General features: G+C 36.4%; 1 protein-coding gene across 1 annotated transcript in view; it reads right to left on the bottom strand.

Annotated features, from left to right (window-relative positions):
- Positions 1-20,289, bottom strand: part of CCDC18 (coiled-coil domain containing 18) — a 107,320-nt gene that overhangs the window by 42,509 nt on the left and 44,522 nt on the right. Inside the window, exons 15-20 of the mRNA XM_019667547.1 lie at positions 16,287-16,403; positions 14,334-14,501; positions 11,321-11,463; positions 6,260-6,423; positions 5,830-6,043; positions 1,333-1,432 (exon numbers count right to left, since the gene is read on the bottom strand). Of these exons, the coding sequence (XP_019523092.1) occupies positions 1,333-1,432; positions 5,830-6,043; positions 6,260-6,423; positions 11,321-11,463; positions 14,334-14,501; positions 16,287-16,403 (906 nt within the window). The remainder of the gene's footprint in view (positions 1-1,332; positions 1,433-5,829; positions 6,044-6,259; positions 6,424-11,320; positions 11,464-14,333; positions 14,502-16,286; positions 16,404-20,289) is intronic.

The following is a 20,289-nucleotide window of genomic DNA, read 5'->3' as shown; positions in this document are numbered from 1 at the left end:
AGCTTACCGAAGAAGATAAACAGGTGGCAAATAGGCATAGGAAATGATGCTCCACATCATGTATCCTCAGGGAAACACAAATTAAAACAACAAGGAGATACTACTACACACCTATTAGAATGGCCAAATTCCAAAACACTGATAACACTGAATGCTAGCCAGGATGTGGAGCAACAGGAACTCTCATTTGTTGCTGGTGGGAATTCAAAATGATACAGGCACTTCAGAAGATAGTTTGGAAGTGTCTTATAAAATTAAACTTACTCTTACCATATGATCCAGCAATCACACTCCTTGGGATTAACCCAATAGAATTGAAAACTTATGTCCACACAAAAAGCTGCACACAAATGTTTATAGCAGCTTTATGCATAATCGTCAAAGCTTGGAAGCAACCAAAATGTCCTTCAATAGGTGAATAGATTAAATAAGCTGTAGTATATCCAGACAATGGAATATTATTCAGCACGAAAAAGAAATGAGCCAGCAAGGTATGAAAAGACATGAGGGAGCCTTAAATTCATGTTACTAAGTGAGGAAAACCAATCTGAAAAGGCTACATACTATATGATTCAAAGTATGTATATAATATTCTGGAAAAGGCAAAATTATGAAGACAATAAAACGATAAGTGGTTAATGGGGTTGGGGGGAAGAGAGGGAGTGATGAATAGGTGGAGCACATAGGATTTTTAGTGCCATGAAAATACTGAATGATAGTATAATGATAGATACAAGTTATTATACATTCATCCAAACACACAGAATGTATAACACCAGGAGTAAACTGTAATGTAAACTTTGGACTTTGGGCGATTCGGATGTATCAATGTGGGTTCACGGTTGTATCAAATGTACCACCTCTGGTGGGGAATGTTGATAATGGGGGAGGCTATGCATTTGTGGGGACAGGGCATATACAGGGAATCTCTGAACCGTCTGCTCAATCTTGCTGTGAACCTAAAACTGGTCTAAAAAATAAAGTCTTCAAAAAAGATGCTGGTAAATAATACCTTCTGAATATTTTGGCTCTTCCAACAGATACTAACTGAGCAAGTAAATCCTTTAATCTCATCTTCTTCTGATACACAGTAATATAAGAGATCAAAACGTTCAGATACTAAGTTAACCTTCATTCTCAAAAATCCACTTGCTATAAAAATAGCAAGATAAAGAAAAATGATCTACAATATTTCTAATTCTTAAAATATTTACATGCACAGAAAACAAAAATGCTATAAAAATGTCCATTTTACCCAAAAGCGGGACCTCTGAAACACTGTGATTGTATTTTAACAGAAAATTTCATTAAAATATAATTAATAAAACCAACTTGAGCTGCTCTTTGCTTTAGCTCCCAATTTCTCTCCTTAAGTGCCTGATCCATTTCAAGGAGTTCTTGCTTTTTGTCTTCAATCTCCATCTTGCATTCTCTGAAATTTATCAAAGGAAAAAGATCAAAGCAAGTATTAGGAATATTATAATTTTAAAAAATTGGGCCGGCCGAGTGGTGCGATGGTTAAGAACTCGCTTGGGATGCCAGAGGGCCCCGGTTCGGATCCCACATAGGAGGGCCAGTGACACTGCCCTCCACAGCTAAGATGCTGAACAACAGCTCAACCTGGAGCTGGGCTGCCATGAGTCGCCTGCGACGGCGTAGGCTGCAGTCCCTGTGGCAGTGGGTTGCCATGGGCTACCGCGTGTAGCCAGCAGCCAGCGTGAGCGGCCAGCAGCCGCAGTGAGCGGCCGTCCAGAAGCCGGCGACTGATCTGCCTCGCCAGAGAAGAGCGCAATGATGGTGCCAACTTGGGCCAGTGAAGCAACGACCTCCACAACTAGATTGAAGAACAAAACGACAGCAACTTGTCTGTTCCCCTTCCCCCAATTCCCCAGCGCTGTTCCCCTCCCCGCAATTCCCCAATAAAAATCTTTAAAAAAAAAAAAAAAATTAAGTCAACCAAGTTACCTTTTCTATAAGTTAAAAGTGATAGGATACACAAAATTATTTCAGATTGAAAGGGCTCATGTTAAAGTAATAATGTATAAGCAAAATGATTGATATTAATACAATTACTTTAATAGAGTGTTCTAAAAAAGACAAAAGTTAACTCAAACTCTACTATTGTACACAATTTAAGCTAAATGTTAAAGCTCTCCCAGGGTATAAGATTGAACCAGTGTAAGAATTAAAAAAAAAACACGCCATATTTTTTCATCTATAGATCAAGGAAGGGATTATATGAAAGTCTTTTCTATATAACAGCTGTGAGTTTATTACTACTGAATAAGGCATTTATTTCATGGTTGATATCGCTGATGTCCACAGCTCAGTAAATGACCATTGTATTTCTCATGGGAATTTTACTCAAAATGATGTCATACATACATCATTTGAAGTACACTATACTATAAAATATAGTATACTATAGAAATGAAGTACACTATAAATATTTTTATAAATATATATTTATACATACATTTTATAAACATATCTTCTTATAAATTCTCATCTTCCAAAAACTCTAACTTATGTGTAATTTTATATTATAAAAATGCTTAGTACTAACACAATTTTAAGACTTTTACCAGTCTGAAAGCTGTGATCAGAGAATTTTAATTTGGAACTCTATGTTCTAATATGACAGTCTGAAAATGTTGATCTTGAAAATCTTAATATGATTTTTCCAGTCTTAAATATCAAACAATATTGAATAAAGGTACTGATTTTAAAAAGCAGATTCTGAATTTGTTTAATGAGCTGTTTATTATCTCCTAAAAGTCAAGAGTTGTAAAATACAAGGCTAAACTAATATTCTAAAGGTAACGTGAAATGAATTCTAAAGAAAACTCTAACTGCTCTCTATGCAAATAACTGAGCTTCCAAAATTCAGCTATTAGCTAGAATTTAAGATTTTATTTTTACTTCTTTCATTCATTCATTCACTTAATCATTTAGCAAAAATTTATTGGATGCTTCCTGTATGTCAGGGTTCTATGTACTTTGGATTTAATAGTCAACAAGACATATACATGTCCTTCACATGGAGCTTACATTCTTGGGTCCAGAAAGGAAAAATGACTATAAATAATAAACTACTCAACAAGAAAAATATGATAATATAAAGTACTATTTTAGAGCATTAAATAGTAATGAAATAGTGACTGGGTGGCTACTTTATTTATTTATTCATTTATTTAAGCTGAGCCATCCTGACACCTGTTGGCAGCTCAGCGGCTGCTCAGCTTGGGCTGGCAATCGAACCGCTGTTGCTCAGAGCTCAAACTCTTGAGCGAGCTCTTAACCCACTGAGCCACTTGGCCGGACCCCTGGGTGGCTACTTTAAAACAGGTTGTCAGGGAAGGGCCCTCTGACGTAATGCGAAGGGCAAGAAGCTGGCCATATAACCATTATTTCAGGCCAAAGAAAGAGCTATAGCAAAGTTCCAAGGTGGGAAAAAACTTGGTAAGTTTTAAAGACAATAAAAAGGCCAGGAGCAAGGAGAAAATTATGAAATGATGCCAGAAAATCAGGCAGGAACCTTGTCATGTAGCGCTTTGAATTCCAGAATAAGGAGATTGGATTTTTTTTTCTTTAAAAAGTCAGCATTATTGGTTTTTAAACTTTATTAGGGAACCGTGTGTTTTTTCTAGGACCCATCAGCTCCAAGTCAAGTCCTTGTCTTCAATCTAGTTATGGAGGGCGCAGCTCACTGGCCCATGTGGGTGTTATGAACCTGCGCTCTAACCACCTGAGCTAACCGGCCGCCCAGGAACTTGGATTTTTTTAAAATTGTGGTAAAATACATATAATGTAAGATTTACCATTTTAACCACTTTAAAGAATACAATCAATTTCATTAAGTACATTCACAATGTTGTGTTACCATTGTCACTATTTCCAATACGTTTTCATCACTTCAAATGAAAACCCCATCCCATTTGCAGTTATTTTCTATTCTCCCTCACCCCAGTTCCTGGCAATCACTAATCTGCCTTATATCTCCATGGATTTTTTAATTCTGGGTATTTCATATAAATGGAATTACGCAACATGTATCTGTTTTCTTTCATTCAGCATGTTTTCAAGGTTCATCCATGTTGTAGCATGTATCAGTACTTTCTTTTCATGACTGTATAATATACTTGTATGGATACACCATATTGTGTTTATTCATTCAACTACTGATGGACATTTAGCTCGTTTAACTGAGTGGCTATTGTGAATACAGCTTCTATGAATATATGTGCGCAATTTTTGTTTGAACACCTATTTTCAATAAAATTTTCAATTTTAGGTACATCCCTAGGGGTGGAATTCTTGAGTTATATGGTAATTCTATAATATGTTTAACCTATTGAGGAACTGCCAAACTTTTCTGCACAGCAGCTATACCATTTTAGTTTCCTACCTGCAGTGTATGAGGGTTCCAATTTCTCCACCCACTTGCTAACACTTGTTATTTTCTGGGGCAGGGGCAGGGGTTGCTTGTTTCTTTTTATTATGGCCAATCTAGTGGATGTGAAGTGGTATCTCACTGTAGTTTTGATTTACATTTCCCAAAGAGCTTGGATTTTATTCTGAATCTTTTGGGAAGCCATTAGAAGGTTTAAGTAGGAGAGCAGTATGACCTGATTGATGTTTTAAATCATAAACTTAAATCCATTCTGGATTGTGGGGAGGGTTAAGAATTTAAGCTGGGAGACCAGTTGGGAAGTCACAGCAATAAACCAGGTGAGAGATAATGATGGCTTATGATAAGGTAGTAATAGAAAAGAGGGCCAAGAAATCAATGGATTTTAGAATATGTTTTGGAAATAAAGTTGACATGACTTGCTAACAGACTGAATGAAAAAGGGAAGAAAAGAGATAAAATAATCACAGATTTCTGGTTTGAGCTATTGTATAATATTGAGAGGGAGGGCAGAAAAAAAAAAAGAGTTGTTTTGGCCAAGCTGAAGAAGCCTCTTAAAAATATCTAAGTGGGGATAACAAGTAAGTCATTCGATATTTGAGCCTGCACTTTGGGGAACAGGTCATTACTGGAGATATGGGTTTGACAGTCTAACATACAGTATTTAAAGCTACATGAAATTTACTAAAAATTAGTTTATGGGTAGAAAAGAGAAGGGAGCCCTACACTGAATCATGAGATACATCTGGGTCATCTTGCCATTCTCTATCCTGTTCTTTCATTCCACATCCTGGTTTGTAATTCTGTTTTCCTTTTTGGAATCTATTTCCTACACTTTGGCTCTGGTCTGACTCTCCACCCTCACTTACCGTAATGTGTGCTAGAACAGCTTTTTATGCTCTAGCTGCTAATCTAAGAACCAGAATTTTAGCGTTGAACAGACTTGTGTTTAATTCCCTTCTCGGGAACCTCTACCTGACTTTGGGCATTTTACTTAATTTTCTCAAGCCTCAGTTTTCTCAAGTATAAAAAGATAGTCAAGATCATATATGAAGTCCCTGCCATAGTCCTGGCACAAAATAAGGGCTTAATACAAAGAATAATATTGTAATTATTAATATTATTTTGCTATTAACCACTGTTGTAGGCTGATTCAATCATTTTTCCCACTATAGAAAACAGGAGTGGGCCAAAGACGGTCCAAAGACCAAGGATAAAATCTTAGCCAACAGCAACTGCTGAATTAGTTAGATGGAGCATGGGAAAGGTTGACCAGGAAGAGTCTCAGTGAGCCAAAGGCAGTTGAGAAATTTGGACATCTAGAATTCAGCAACAAACTTTACTGTAAGACTCAAGGATTCCGAATAATAAAAGTGAAATACCTGAACTGTGACAGCATTTCTTAGTATTTAACTCACCTAAGTTCAGCTGTGAGATCCTTTATGGTAGTATATTTTTCCTCTAATGATAATTGAGCCTTCTGCAGTACATCTCTCAATTCCTGGAGTTGTCTTAAAGTACTTTTTAATTCTCCATGAGCATTTTGTAGTTCAGTCTCTAGTACTTCCTGTTTCTGCAAGGCTTCTGTTAGTTCAGTTTCAGTGTGGTGCTGTAACTTTTCTAACTCCTTCACTGTTAACAGAATTATTGTAAAACTACATATAAACCATTTATTATTAAGAACTTTGTAAATAATTATAATTAAAAATATTCAATTTTATTCTAGATCTACCAGAGGCAAAATAATGATACTCATTGTCCCTTCCAATCCCACCGTCCCAAATTCTTTAGTCCACTTCATTAAATATAAACAAACAGGCAGCTAAGCTCAGCGAACCTGCTGCTTACCAGCATTTGTTTTCTTATCTAGTTCTGTCCTTGTCTGTTCTAAGATCATGTCTAACTGAGAAAGATGCATTGCTTTATTTTCTCCATCTCGTTTTAGGTGCATTATTTCTTTTTCCATTTGAGACAGCTCTTCTTTGTATTGATCCATCTCAAGTTTTACTTGCCTAATTAAAAACAAAAAATAAAATAAAATGATAATCTGAAAACTTAAAAACAACTGACTTATCTCTGACTAAACAAAGACTTCAAGTTATATGAGGACAAATATCAGCAAAATGTCTAGTCAGAATCTTAAATCACCTATTATATTGTTTAAAGTGCTCTAACTAAAAGATTGTAATTCAGTACCAATTACATACTACTAAATACAATTGTACTACCTAGCAATATTTAGCAAGGCTAGCATTCTTTTCACTCTAACTACAGTTAACTTTTTTAAAGCTTTATACAGAGTGAGACCATCCACAGATAGGTACCTCATTCTTAATTTCTATTACCTGCAACACAAAAAATAAATAAGCCAGGCAATCAAAATATTCATCATAAAGACCATATGAGTATTACTCATAGGAGAGCCAAGACAGTCATTTTTTACTCAGACATTTGTTATGTTATCTTTTTAGCTTTAAAATGGACTAGAGATTCTTAGACTAGTGCTTGCTTTACAGATGAGGAAACTGGAAGGTTAAGTGAATTGTCTAGGTACAAACAGTTATTACAGTGAGAGGGCTAGGTTTACTAACTTTCAGGCAGTCCTGGGCTTATTCCAATAAGGAAGTTTCGCTACCTAAAGACTAATCAACACAATGAGGGGAAGTTTTAAGTCCATTTGCTGGTAATTACAAAGTGATATTCACTAATTAAACTAATGTCATCCACAATGGTGGACAGAGCTGATGCTCCTTTTTTCACTGTCCATGAGTGAAAATGAGGAAAACTTAAAAACTCCTGAAACAATATGCAAAATTACGTATGCATATGTACATCTATGTATGAAAATGATCCATATCCTCAATACGTCCATGGCCAAAAAAGTTAAGAACTACTGGATTAGACAAGTGCTAATGACCCTTTTACATGTCTAAAATTTAGGTAAATGATTTTCAGTTTGGCTAATTCTCTTATGTTAGGATAGACATAAAACATAATAAAAAAAAAGAATAACCTAAAGATGCTGGCATACAGTACCAAGAGATGACAGCTTGTCAGTAAAGGAGTTGGGGAAAATTAAAAAAAAAAAATAAAGAACTCAAAAAGCACAACCATCTACAGATATTTAGTAAAAAAGAAACAGAGCTCTACACTCCTCAAGGTTTCATGTTTAGCACAGTATAATAACTGTGGTATGCAATGATAACCCTAAGACACCAGAGAAAATAAAAATAACAAGAGAATATATATTTTGGACAATTTCTATCAAAAAAATTTTCTTGTTTTGTTTTAAGGTTTCAGTACTTGGTAAAGATAAAGTCTACTCTTATTTCTTTATTTACGAACAACTATGCATTATATCCTTATGCTATGCAAATGAGGCATTACTATAATACAATAAATATTTAAGGATTTAAAAATTTAAGTATTATATAAATAAACCAATACTAAAAATTTTCCCATAATGTCCAAAATTTTATAATGGTGTTTAAACCCACCAGTTTTTCCCAAATACTTCACCTTATTATCACCAAATGATTGTGGGGAATCAATAACTCTGAGACTGAGAATGGGGCCAAAGGAAGGATTATGCAAAAGTAATACTAAACTTTTAGAATGTAACAGCTGAGACTCTGTAGCTTCTTCAAATGTAAAAAAGATCTTCAAATGGCTAAAGGCAGTCTGATAAATTTAACAAGTGCTATATGAGCCTCAGCATTGAAAACTCAGGGTTAGAATCATTTACATGCAGTGTCATTTACATGTAAAGCCAGCAGAAACTTCATTGTGGTGTTCACAGAAATAACTCAATTTTAGAGCACATCTAAATTGTGCATCTCATACCCTAACTTCTTTGAGTTTCAGCTTCCTTATTTTTAAAACTGGAATAATAGGGCCAGCCGAGTGGCACATTGGTTAAAAGTTGGCTTGAGACGCCAGCTCTGAGCAGCAGGGGCCCAGTTCGGGTCCCACATTAAGGCCAGTGACGCTGCGCTCTCTACAGCTAAGGTGATGAACAACAGCTTGACCTGGAGCTAGGCTGCAGTGAGTCGCCGGCAATGGCATAGGCTGCAGTGGGGCTGGCCAGCAGCTGGCTTTCGTGAGCTGCCATGAGCCACCGTGAGTGGCCATCCAATGGCCGGCAAGCAACTGCCTCACCCGGGGAAGAGTGCAATGATAATGCCAACATGGGTCAGTGAAGGGAAGTCCTCCACAACTAGACTGAAGAACAAAAGGACAGCAATTTGTCTGTTCCCCTTCCCCGATTCCCCAACGCTGTTCTCCTCCCCCAATTCCCCAATAAAATCTTTTAAAAATATAAAAATAAAAAAATAAAATAAAACTGGGATAATAAAACTTGATACGGCTGTTTTGAAGATTGAGTTAATATGTTTGCCTAGCATACTACCTGGCATACAGAGGGTGCTCACTAAATTAATTTCCTTTCTTTCTATCTGAAGATATTTTAATGCTAAAACAGACTAGGAGATATATAACAGATATATTATGTATCAGATATATATAACAGACATTATATGTAATAGATATAAACATAACAGATATATTTTAACTCTAATACTTTTAGGGAGAGGAAAACAGTTTTATACAATAAATTGTAGTTCCAGAAGTGAAAGAAGCAATAGCAAAAATAGAGAAACAGAAAACCTTGCTTCATGAAGTGATTTCTTGGAAATAGGGTGCATCTTTCTTATGCAGCTTAATTATCTAGTTCAGGAGTCGGCAAACTGCAGCTTGTGAGCCACATGCAGCTCTTTGGGTACATTCCGTCTCAAAAGTTTGCTGACCCCTGCTCTAGTTTATAAGCTTCCTATTGGTATTTGCGACTTACTTTTCCTACTGAATGTGCCTATTTGCCATAATCATGAAGGGTTTTTGTCTAAAAGTCAAATTGTAGGGGTGAGAAAAGGAAGAAATAACTGCTTCAATTTTCTCAGTGAAACAGAAAGCAAGATTGGGGAGGGGTTGTTGGAGTTTTGAAAGAAAAGGCAAAGGTGTAGAAGAGTATTCTACAAGAGTGAGTAATATTGTGATCGCCAGATAGCATTAAGAAAACAGTTAAAGTATGAAGTTATAAATTTAAAGTAAGATTGGTCAGTGTGGTTATATTTTTCTCCAGCCTCTACAAAGATGGAGTAGTCTGAGTTGGAATTTTAGGCTCAATCTCACAAAGTAAGAGAGATATGGGAGTTATGGGTATATGCAAATCAGTGGTTTTAATGACTAATAAGAATTTAAGCTGGGTAAAGAGAGAAGAGAGGGCATCAGGGATTGAGACAGTTGGGGAACTGATGGATTAGAGGGTAAGATCAAAGAATTGTCGAATTTGAGGTATTAAAAGGGAATGAGGTGATAACATAGGGGTAGATGCATAATATTCAGATTATTTTGAAATACTGGAGACATTATAAATGACAAGATCTAGGGTAAATCATGTGAGTTGAGTGGCTGAGGTATAATAGAGATTGTGATCATTAGAGAAAATTTTTAAAAATGAGAGGCTAAGGTGTCAGAAAGATCAGCTAGATATATGTAGAAATCCCCCAAAATAATGACAGAAGTGATGTTAAAGAGAGCAACAGTAAGTCAGGTGGCCTGTAGGTGTCAGCAACAGTGAGGGATGATATGATCTGATGACATTGAGGTTCATGGAGTATACAGGTAGTATACTATCCCACATCTTGACCCTGTTGTACAAGAACTGTGGGAAAAAGTTTTTATTTTAGAAGGCTGCAAGGAAAGAAGCAATGTCCTCAGGAGAGTCAGATTTCTATTTCTACAGCGGGAAAGAGAAGTGCAGAATACAGGGGATGCCTCTCCAGACAGATTGTGAATTTCAGAGGACACAGTGGAAGTCTTTCAGAAGGTGGAATGGAATGGGAGAACGGAAGAGAATATGTGGAGAGGTTAGTGTGAGAGATGAGGGTTGACCTGGAAATCTTAGCTTCTTGTGATGTTTCACATAAGCAAGGATACAGTTGTACTGTGATTAATCTTTGAGGGATTAAAGTATACACTGGTGGTGAGGCTGTGTTAGTGGGTAGACACCTGTCAATGGAAGAAAGAAGGTCTGAAGAATCTGAAGAATTGTGATCTTAGCCTTACATAGGACACCCTCTTGACCATGTTTTTAGAGAGTTGAGGACATCTGGGGGAGCAAGTTGCTACTCAAAGGACAAAGGTCTTATCTTTATTCCTGTCAGCGGGGGAGAGGGAGCCAGGGGACATGTGGTTTTAGTTTAAGTGCATAAATCAACTCCTGACTCCTACTGGTAGAATAGTGGGCTAATTATGAGTGCATTATTAATTATGTCAATTCTTGTTAACAAAGTAGAAGAGGTCTGGGGAAGCTGGGTATGGCTTTCAGCTCAGGTGTCCCTTTCTTGACTAATTAGAAAGGGATGTCTGAGCTGAAAGCTATAAATCAGAACCTTTAGAGGTGGAACCCAGGCATCAGTACTTTTTAAAGCTCCCTGGGTGGTTTTAATGTTCAATCAAGGTTTAGTGAAGGTTGAGAACCACTGCTTTATTCTGTTAAATTATTCCCTCCCATAAATAATTAGACCCAATTTCTCTATATGAGTACATTTTTGTCTGAAACTTAATGTTATTCACAATTTAATTTACTACAACAGTTGCTGAGTGCCTGTGAGGTATAAGGAATTATGCTAACTGTTGTGGCGGACCTTAAAATAAACCAGATATTATCTCGGCCTTAAGGAACTTATAGTAGGAAGGTTAAGAGGGAGGTATAAACAAAACACTATAGGAACACAGACTGTAGAGAAATTAATTCCTTAACCAAAAGCTTCACTGAACATTATCTGTTATTGAAACTCAGATCTACTGATGTTGAAACAAAAAGATAATAAAAACTAACATTCATTTTACCTGGCAGTGCCAGTAAGCTCAATAACTTTCTGCCTTTTCAAATCTGCTTCATGTGTGGCTGCTTCACATTTCTCCTCCATTTTTCTCAACTTTTCAGCTGAATTTTCCCTTTGTTTTTGAAGTTCTTGTTCCAGTTTTGATACCTTGTAAAGTTTTCAGTAAGCATTTTAAATTCAGTCACAGCTCAATATTCTTCAGAAAGAAAATATTTATACAAATTTGTAGCCTAGCCTATCATTCAAGATGTATTACAAAAATCAGTGTACAGATCAGGAAGTATAGCAAGTCCTTGAAAAATGTCATTTCATTCAATGCTGTTTCACTGTAACATTGATGAGGTACATAAGAACCTAACTTTTGTTTACACTGATTAGCCTGTGGTAAAAATGATTTCATTATACATCATATCGCTTTAAAGTCACAGAACTTATTGAAGTTGTTTTGAAATATAAAAGCAAAGCAATTTTTAATAATAAAGATATTTCATCCATATACATATTTATAGAAGTGGCCACATCATAACACTAAAATAGGACTTATAAGAATTGAACAAAATAACGGTAAATGTTCCCCTTTTCATTAACCCCATTTGAAATGTTCTTACTTCTCTTGTCAAACTATGTTCCTTTCCTTCTTCACAAACTGGTTCATTCAGTGAAGAATTTCTAGATTCATCTGCCCTTAAATATTCCAACCTAACTTGCATTTTCTCCTATTCATTCTTCCTTCTGTTTTACTACCGTGAAGGAGGTATTCTTCCTCCTATACAAGTCAAATTGCTTCATAGGTGTTCTGGATTCAATTCCTATCCACTTTCTCACAAACCTCATACAATTGACTACCTCTACTCTCTGCTGTATCTTCAATCTCTCTTCTGGTTTCTTTATATTATATTAGCATTTAAGCATGTTCAAGATCTTCCCATCGTAAAAAATTTTCCTTTATACTCCATTTCCCTCTAACTACCACCTTTTCTTCCCTCCTCTTCATAGCCCAACTTCTGAGAGTTTTCTATGTTTGTTGTATCATTTTCTCACTTCTCATTCATTCTTCGACCCATAGCAATCTGGTCATTGTACAGAAACTGCACTATTTCATCAATCACCTCCATGCTGCCAATTCCAGTGGATACTTCTCAACCCTCAATTTACTTGACATGGATTGCAGTAGCCAATGACACCAACTATCATTCCTTACTTTATGAAACCTACTTGGCTTCCATGCACCACATTCCTCAGAGGTCTGTCCACCTCTCATTCTATACTCTCCCTAGTTAACCTCAGCCACTGTGTTTTCAAAGAACATTTACATGACTGTGATCTCAGAGTTAATCTCTAATAACTTTAACATCCTCCTTGCTCTTCTAAAACTTCTCACTGAAGAACTAAATACAAATTATAAATCATTAATATTCATACCCCCAACTCAAGTTCCAAGAATAAATTAAAATAGTACCCAGGAAGGGAGCATTTGACATGTTGCTCCCTGGCATATGGCGTCATTTGGCTCAAATAAACTCATATGAAAATTAAAAAACAAAACAAAACAAATAGTACCCAGGTAGAAAGGGAAGGGAACCATGCAAATCTACCCACTCTGTGCTTAATTAAATAGCACACTCATAAACAGAAAGAATCTAAAAATGAGTAATAATCTGAAATAATCCAGGACAGAATCTACGCATAGTGGAACAGGAATGAAAGCTAGACAATTTTACTCGAAATACTGAAGAAATTTTTAGATGTAAACTCCTTTAGACCCTCAAAGAAGTTAAAGAAAGAACACAAAAATCTCTTAAAATAAATATCATGAAGAAATACAATCATCAAATGAAAAATACAAATAAACTGGTACATTTAGGGAGAAAAAAAAACAGAAGAAAACTGTAACACCATTATAAAAATGAAAACAACTCCAGAAGGAACAAGAATTATAATTATTCCTGCAAAACCCAGTCAATAACAAGAGATTTAGGAAGTGAGAATCTAACAGAGATAAGATGAAGAAATGTTACCGTGTTTCCCCAAAAATAAGACCGGGTCTTATATTAATTTTTGCTCCAAAAAACGCATTTTATTCATTTACTCATGTACGAAAATCTACATTTATTCAAATACAGTCATGTCTGGCTGACGATCTTAACTGGGGCTTATTTTAGGGTAGGGCTTATATTACAAGCACCCTGAAAAGCATGCTAAGGCTTATTTTTGAGTTAGGTCTTATTTTCGGGGAAACACGGTATAAAGGATAAAGCTGTACAGCAAGCAAGCAATAGGTTTAGACTTTAACAAAAGCGATGAGGAGTGATGTCTCTAAAAAAGAAAATACATAATAGCTGCCTAATATGTTTGAATGTATTGAGAAGAGATTCTTTAGTTACATTAGGGAGGCTGAGGATGAATTCAGAATATATAGATAAAAAGTCATACAAATGACATAAAGGTGAGGTGTAGAGAGATTATAGGGAACCATCATTTCCTAATGTGTATGTTTATATAAAGTTTGAAAAGAGAAATACAACAAAATATGTGAAATATTTGTCTGAAGAATTCAGATGAATTTGGTAATGAATGACAGAGAAAATATTAGATTTAGTATAAATTTTTCTAGGACTCTTTCTTTGGAATAATAACTTATTTTTAGAAATAAGTAGTACCCTTTTGGATTTTTCTTTTAGTGCATTGCTTTGGCATTTCTTTAAGAATTATCACACATGTCCAGATCCAAAAAGAAGAGATTGGAAGGTATAATGATTCAGATAGGTATTCTATTCAGGTCCAAGAAGAAAGGATAGATGGTATAAAGAAGCCTAAATTATAACTAAGTTGTATGGAATGACAAAAATGTGCCCATCGTATTACAATGGTCACATTACATAGGAATAGAACTATATCCACTTTACAATACTAATACAGAATATTTCTTATAATATGAAATCTTTGTTAAACATTATTATCAATTGTACAAATTTCTATTTCATACAAGTAAAATAATTTTCACCAATAATACATACCTGTTTTTCAAGTTTAGTTTGAATGTCTTCTAGCTCTTCATTTCTAATTGTCTCTTGTTGTAACATTTGCTGCTGTTGCTGAAGAGTATGTTGTAGAATAACGCTTTGCTCAGTGGTCTCCTGAAGACTGTGACTTTTTATCTTTAGCTCTTTCTGTAAACAATATACCTAACAAACATATACATTTCTCATTACAATGACATGTTTCAAATAAAAAGCAACAAAATGTCAAAGCTGTTGGCCTTATTAGATAATCACTCCCACTTGTCATGTGGGACAATTGCATTTATGGCTGCAGTTTATTATGTGGAAGGGCAGGGTCCATTTTTCTGATGAGATGTACTAGAAGGGCCTGCTTACAGGGTTTGCTCCTGGCTCGTGTATGGGAATGTGGGTTTTGAAACATTCCCTATGAGATGAGATTGTTTTGCCTTGCTAGGGCACTGAATCTGCTTTCCTTCTGAGAGTCTGGAATTCTGAAACTTGTGGCTGTTCTTATGAGATCAGCCCCCCAGTAAAAAAATCCTTGAGTCATAAGCAGGCTACCCTGGGCAGGAATACTGCAGATGTGTTACCACATTTCACTGCTACAGAGAAAGGAGCATGTTCTATATAACCTCTCCCAGAAGGAGGGAGGGAGCATAGGGAGCCATGATGTCTCCACTTCCCATCTGGTGTATATTTTCCCCTTATTGATAATAAATTATAGCCATGAAAGCACGGCATAAGTATTAGATTTATTACATTTATTACATTATTGTTATCATTGTCATTGTTTGATAAAAACTTTCATGGAGGGAAATAGAAAGAAAAAGACAGGACAATATATAAAATATAAAGATTCTTTTTTTTTTTTTCACCTCTGAAGTTATATATATAATTAAATGATGCACCTAAGTCTGGCGTGCTGGTCAATTACATACTTGCTCTTAGATCTGCCCCTGCCTGCCCCTGCTCTGCGTACTATAGGATATATCTGGCAAATGGAAGGGGCCAATAGCAGCAGTTCTCCTCTACTGCCTGGTTTCTACTAGACAGACTCTTTCTCTGTGGCCCTAGCTCCACTAGGCAGTCCTGGACGATAGTCACAGCAACTCCTCCTGATGTTCCTCTATCCCTAAGCATAGCAGTGGGTCCCTGCTTATGATAATCTGAGTCACCCGAGCATGCTTTGTTTGGCTTTTCCACTCTTCCATCACCTGTGTATTTAATTCCCTGTAAAAAAAATTCCCTCCATTTTAAAGATATAAAAGGGTTTCTGTTTTTCCGGTTGAACCTTTCTGATACATTCAAGTTGCCTTGACAAAGATTTGTTGGAGACTATTTCTAAACATGAATTTAAGGTTTAAATATATTATAAATTCTAACAAAGAAATAAAGGAATTCTCCATTGAGATTATTCCTTTGAGCAAACATTTAATGAGCACCTATTATGTTGAAAGCAAAGTGGTAGACACTGAGGAAACAGATGAATAATATCTCAATAAAGTCTTCTAACTAGTATGTGAGAAACTCATCTCAATAAAGAAAGTTGAACTTCTAGTTCTCAATCTTCAGATAATTAGAAGGAACAAAATCAAAATGGAAAAAATTTAAAGAATTTTATACCTCTAAATCTAAAACAGTGTTGTTCTAAGTATTAATTGTCTATATTAGAACTACTGTCATATTAATAGTAATTTAATTTTGATTCCCCTAAATATATAAAAGAATCAGAAATTTAAGGTGTCATATTTTGTGATGCACTGAAATAATGTTTATTTTTAAAAGAATATAGAATTGGAATGTACGTTTTATTGGACAATTTTTTTATATCAGCCACATAAAGTATCTTGTGTGGTATATTTTATTTTTTTTAAAAAGCCACATTTTTAAAGTATCTTGAAAATAAACAATATCTCAAAAAGAAATCACTTGAAAAATGTGTTATATATAAAGGAAATGTTAATTTACCTCTTCAGATTTCTTCTTTAGTTGTTTTTCAAACTTTTCTTTATTTCCTTCCAATTGATTCAAATGCAAGGCAAGTTCTTCCTTACAAATTTCCAGCGCTGAATCTAACTGTCTGACCTAAGCAGGAAAAAAAAGAAAATCAACTATTATTAACGAGTGCATATTATAAGTTCAGTATTTTACAGATTTATGTCCTAATGTTACCTTACTGCTTCAAATAGTGTATATACAGTCCATCTGAGGATGTAAAATGCTATTACAGATTTATTCAGAAAACTAATTTTTCACTGCAAACTAGGAAACCAGAGACTGGAGTCCAGAAGAATAAATAGGACATGAGCCAGTGAAGAAGGTCATTACAGGAAGTATGAGCATTCTTAATATGCTGAAGTTACTATGAAAATGAAAATGTTTTTGTCAGTTAGGGAATAGTAACTTAGGAGAAGGCTGCTTTTGCTTTGAATCCGTGAAAATATTTTCAGAAAGGCAACAATTAACTTGGCTCAAGGATTCATACAGTTGCAAATGCTTCACAGTACCTTACATTAAAGAGGAAATTAGCAATGAGCCACCCAAATCAGTACTTTGTTTTTCAAAAAATTAGTTCAAGGACCACAATTTGCCTATATGCTCCATATCCCATCTGTTAGTAAGATTCTTGTTTTGCTTCTTTCTTTTCCTTATTGTAATTTTGAACTTCTCAGGTTTTTTTCCCTCTTAATGCTAAGTAGTTTTGAAAGTGTGAAAGAAATCTAAGCAGAAAAAGAAAAAAATGTTCCCTCTAGCAGATACTATTCTACATCATGAAATTATCTTTACATCTCTTATTTCTAAAAAGTATATCTTGAAAGATACAGAGAATTCGAAGACCGTCCCTATAGTCTGAGAATATTACCATTACAGCTTAAAAGTTTGTAATTTTGAATGATTATCTTTGTTAATAAACTGTTGCCTTAATTAACGTTTGTTTTATGAAAGGTATAAATACTTGCAAGTGTTCTTTCTTCAGCATGTGAATGAGCACTGGTACTTGTATCATCTTCCACAGACAGAGAAAAAATAAAATCTATGACTGTGAGAATATCACTACCTGATACTTAACAACAATGTAAAAACTCATTCAAGCAAGGTGGCTGAGGAGCAAGACATTCACATAGTCTCTAAGAATTATCCCACATTTATTTATTAATTATAAAGGAAAACATGTGTCCATAAAATGGTGAGATCTGGCAGTCACCTCCTTAAAAAGGTGTCAAGATTGGCAATGCCAATAATGGAGTGGTCTGACATGTGCCTCCCGATGTGAGGCAGTAGAAGGAATGCAGTAAAACCTATGTGGTGTCCTAGTTGACTCAGACTTTTCAATGTCATGAGGAATAGGAGACAGTGAGTTTAGGAGAATCTAAAGAACAGAACACAACATGTGAATTATAACTGAATCCTAGACCAGGAAAAGAAAAGGAACAAGCTGAAGCAGTGTTTCTCAAGGTTTTCATGGGCACACAAATCACCTGGACACCCCACCGAAATGAAGATTCTGATTCGGTAACAAGGCCTGGACTAGGGTATGCAAGGAAATGCCTAGGGCTCCAAATTTAAGGAGGCACTCACTCTCAGGGTCATGCAAGTTCTGACCCTTCACTTGTACAACCTTGAGAGTAAACATCTCCTTAAATTTTGTCTCACGTACTTCTCCTTAGTCCACCTTTGTTCAGTAGGTCTGGGGGACAGCAGGTCTTCTGCAAGAAATGACAGTTGACCTTTTAAGTAAGTAAGCCAATGCATGAGCTAATAATTCAGCAGAAATAAAAGGGCTCACAAATCTTTCTAACTTACTTCAGTGATATAACTCTCAAGTAATCCTTATAACTCTCATGCAGACAGAAAATTCATAGCATATTTGATGCAAAGAACACACTGAAGCATGCAGAGAAACATGGCCAAAAGTCAAGAAAGAAAGGTGGTATAACATAAACAAGAAGAGAAAACTAGGTTTCAAACTTCTATTTTGTTGCTTCAAATATCCTAAATGCTAAGAATCATTTAGTATAGCTTGACTCATAGGAACTTTGTTTCTACGTTTCCTCCTCATTTTGATTTTCCCCCCCAATAACAGCAAACCTATTTAAAGTACCAAGGGAATAAAATCCAAAATCATAATTCATTTTTTTTTGCTGATTTCCTTCCTGTCTCATACCTGGTTAATAACATATGGAAATAATTTACCAGGAGACAGGTTAGATGTGTTAGGTAGTTTAAGGAAAAAATATAAGCAGAAATATAAATTTTAGTTAAAATTATCTCATGCCTAAAACCTTTGTACAGCAATGAGTTCCTTAATATTGATGATCTTAGAGGTTGTTTATTTATTTATTTATTTATTCTTTAAAGATTTTATTGGGAAATTGGGGGAGGGGAACAGTGTTGGGGAATTGGAGAATGGGACCAGCCAAGTTGTTGTTCTTCAATCTTTGTTGTGGAGGACGCCAGTCGCCATCTGGCTTCCAGTCGGCAGCTTGTGGCCTCTAAGCTCAAGGTGCTGTGTTCAATCTTAGTTGCGGGTGGGCGAAACCACCATCCCATGCGGGAGTCAAACCCGGCAGCCTTGTTAAGAGCACACGCTCTATCCACTGAGCCATCAGGACGGCAGCTCAGCTCAAGGTGCCGTGTTCAGTCTTAGTTGCGGGTAGGCGTAGTCCACCATCGAACAGGCAATCTTGTTGTTACACCAGCTGAGCCATCCTGCCACCTGCTGGCAGCTCAGCGAGAACTCAGCTCAGGCGCAGCATCACTGTCCCATGTGGGAATCGAACCGGCGGCCCTGTTGCTCAGAGCCCAGCTCTTAAGCCAACTCTTAACCAACTGAGCCACTCAGCCAGCCCTTAGAGATTATTTTCACATGAAGAAATAAACTGACATAGCATGAAATATTAAAAGCTTTGTAGGATACTATAGGAAAGTTATGGATAAACATATTGTATTTACATGGGTACACAAGCTCACAAAATGGAATAAAAACAAAGTTACTAGACAAAAAGTACTAAACATCAATTTTTGTTAATCCTTTATATTCAAGCTATATATGACAGAATAAAGGTAGCAGTATATTGAACCTATTTTTAACACTAAAAATGCAAAGGAGGGGCTGGCCGAGTGGCTCAGTTGGTTAAGGGCTTGCTCAAGAGTGTGAGCTCTGAGCAACAGGGTTGACAGTTCAATTCCCAGCCCAAGCTGAGCTGCCTGAGCTGCCAACAGGTGGCAGGATGGCTCAGCTTAAAAAAAAAAAAAAAGGGCCGGCCGAGTGGCTCAGCTGGTTAAGAGCTCGCTTGGGAGCACCAGCTCTGAGCAGCAGGGCTGCGGTTCGGATCCCACATTGAGGGACAGTGACGCTTGCCCTCTACAGCTAAGATGATGAACCGCAGCTCGACCTGGAACTGGACTGCTGTGAGTCGCCGACGACATCGTAGGCTGCAGCGGGGCTACTGTGAGTGGCTGGCAGCCAGCGTGAGCGGCAGGCAGCCAGATCCAGTATGAGCTGCCGGGAGCCACGGCTGACCAATGACTGGCGACCGACTGCCTCACCTGGGAAGAGCACAATGATCATACCAACATGGGCCAGTGAAATTATGTCCTCCACAACTAGACTGAAGAACAAAACGACAGCAACTTGTCTGTTCCCCTTCCCCCAATTCCCCAGTACTGTTCCCATCCCCCCAATTCCCCAATAAAATCTTAAAAAGAAAAAAATGCAAAGGAGAAAATATTTAATATACAGTAATTATTAAACTTTGAGTAACAGTATATGCTAACCATTGTACATATCTCATTTATGTACTTCTCAAACTGACTCTCGCAGTGGGTCTCAACCTTCCTAATGCCGCGACCGTTTAATACAGTTCCTCATGTTGTGGTGACCCCCAACCATAAAATTATTTTCATTGCTACTCTATAACTGTAATTTTGATACTGTTATGAATCGTAATGTAAATATCTGATATGCAGG

This window comes from Hipposideros armiger, unplaced genomic scaffold, assembly GCF_001890085.2.
Source record: "Hipposideros armiger isolate ML-2016 unplaced genomic scaffold, ASM189008v1 scaffold_501, whole genome shotgun sequence".
In the NCBI taxonomy this organism is placed as follows: Eukaryota; Metazoa; Chordata; class Mammalia; order Chiroptera; family Hipposideridae; genus Hipposideros; species Hipposideros armiger.
Note: the sequence above shows the minus strand (reverse complement) of the source record. Positions and strands in the feature narration are given on the sequence as shown.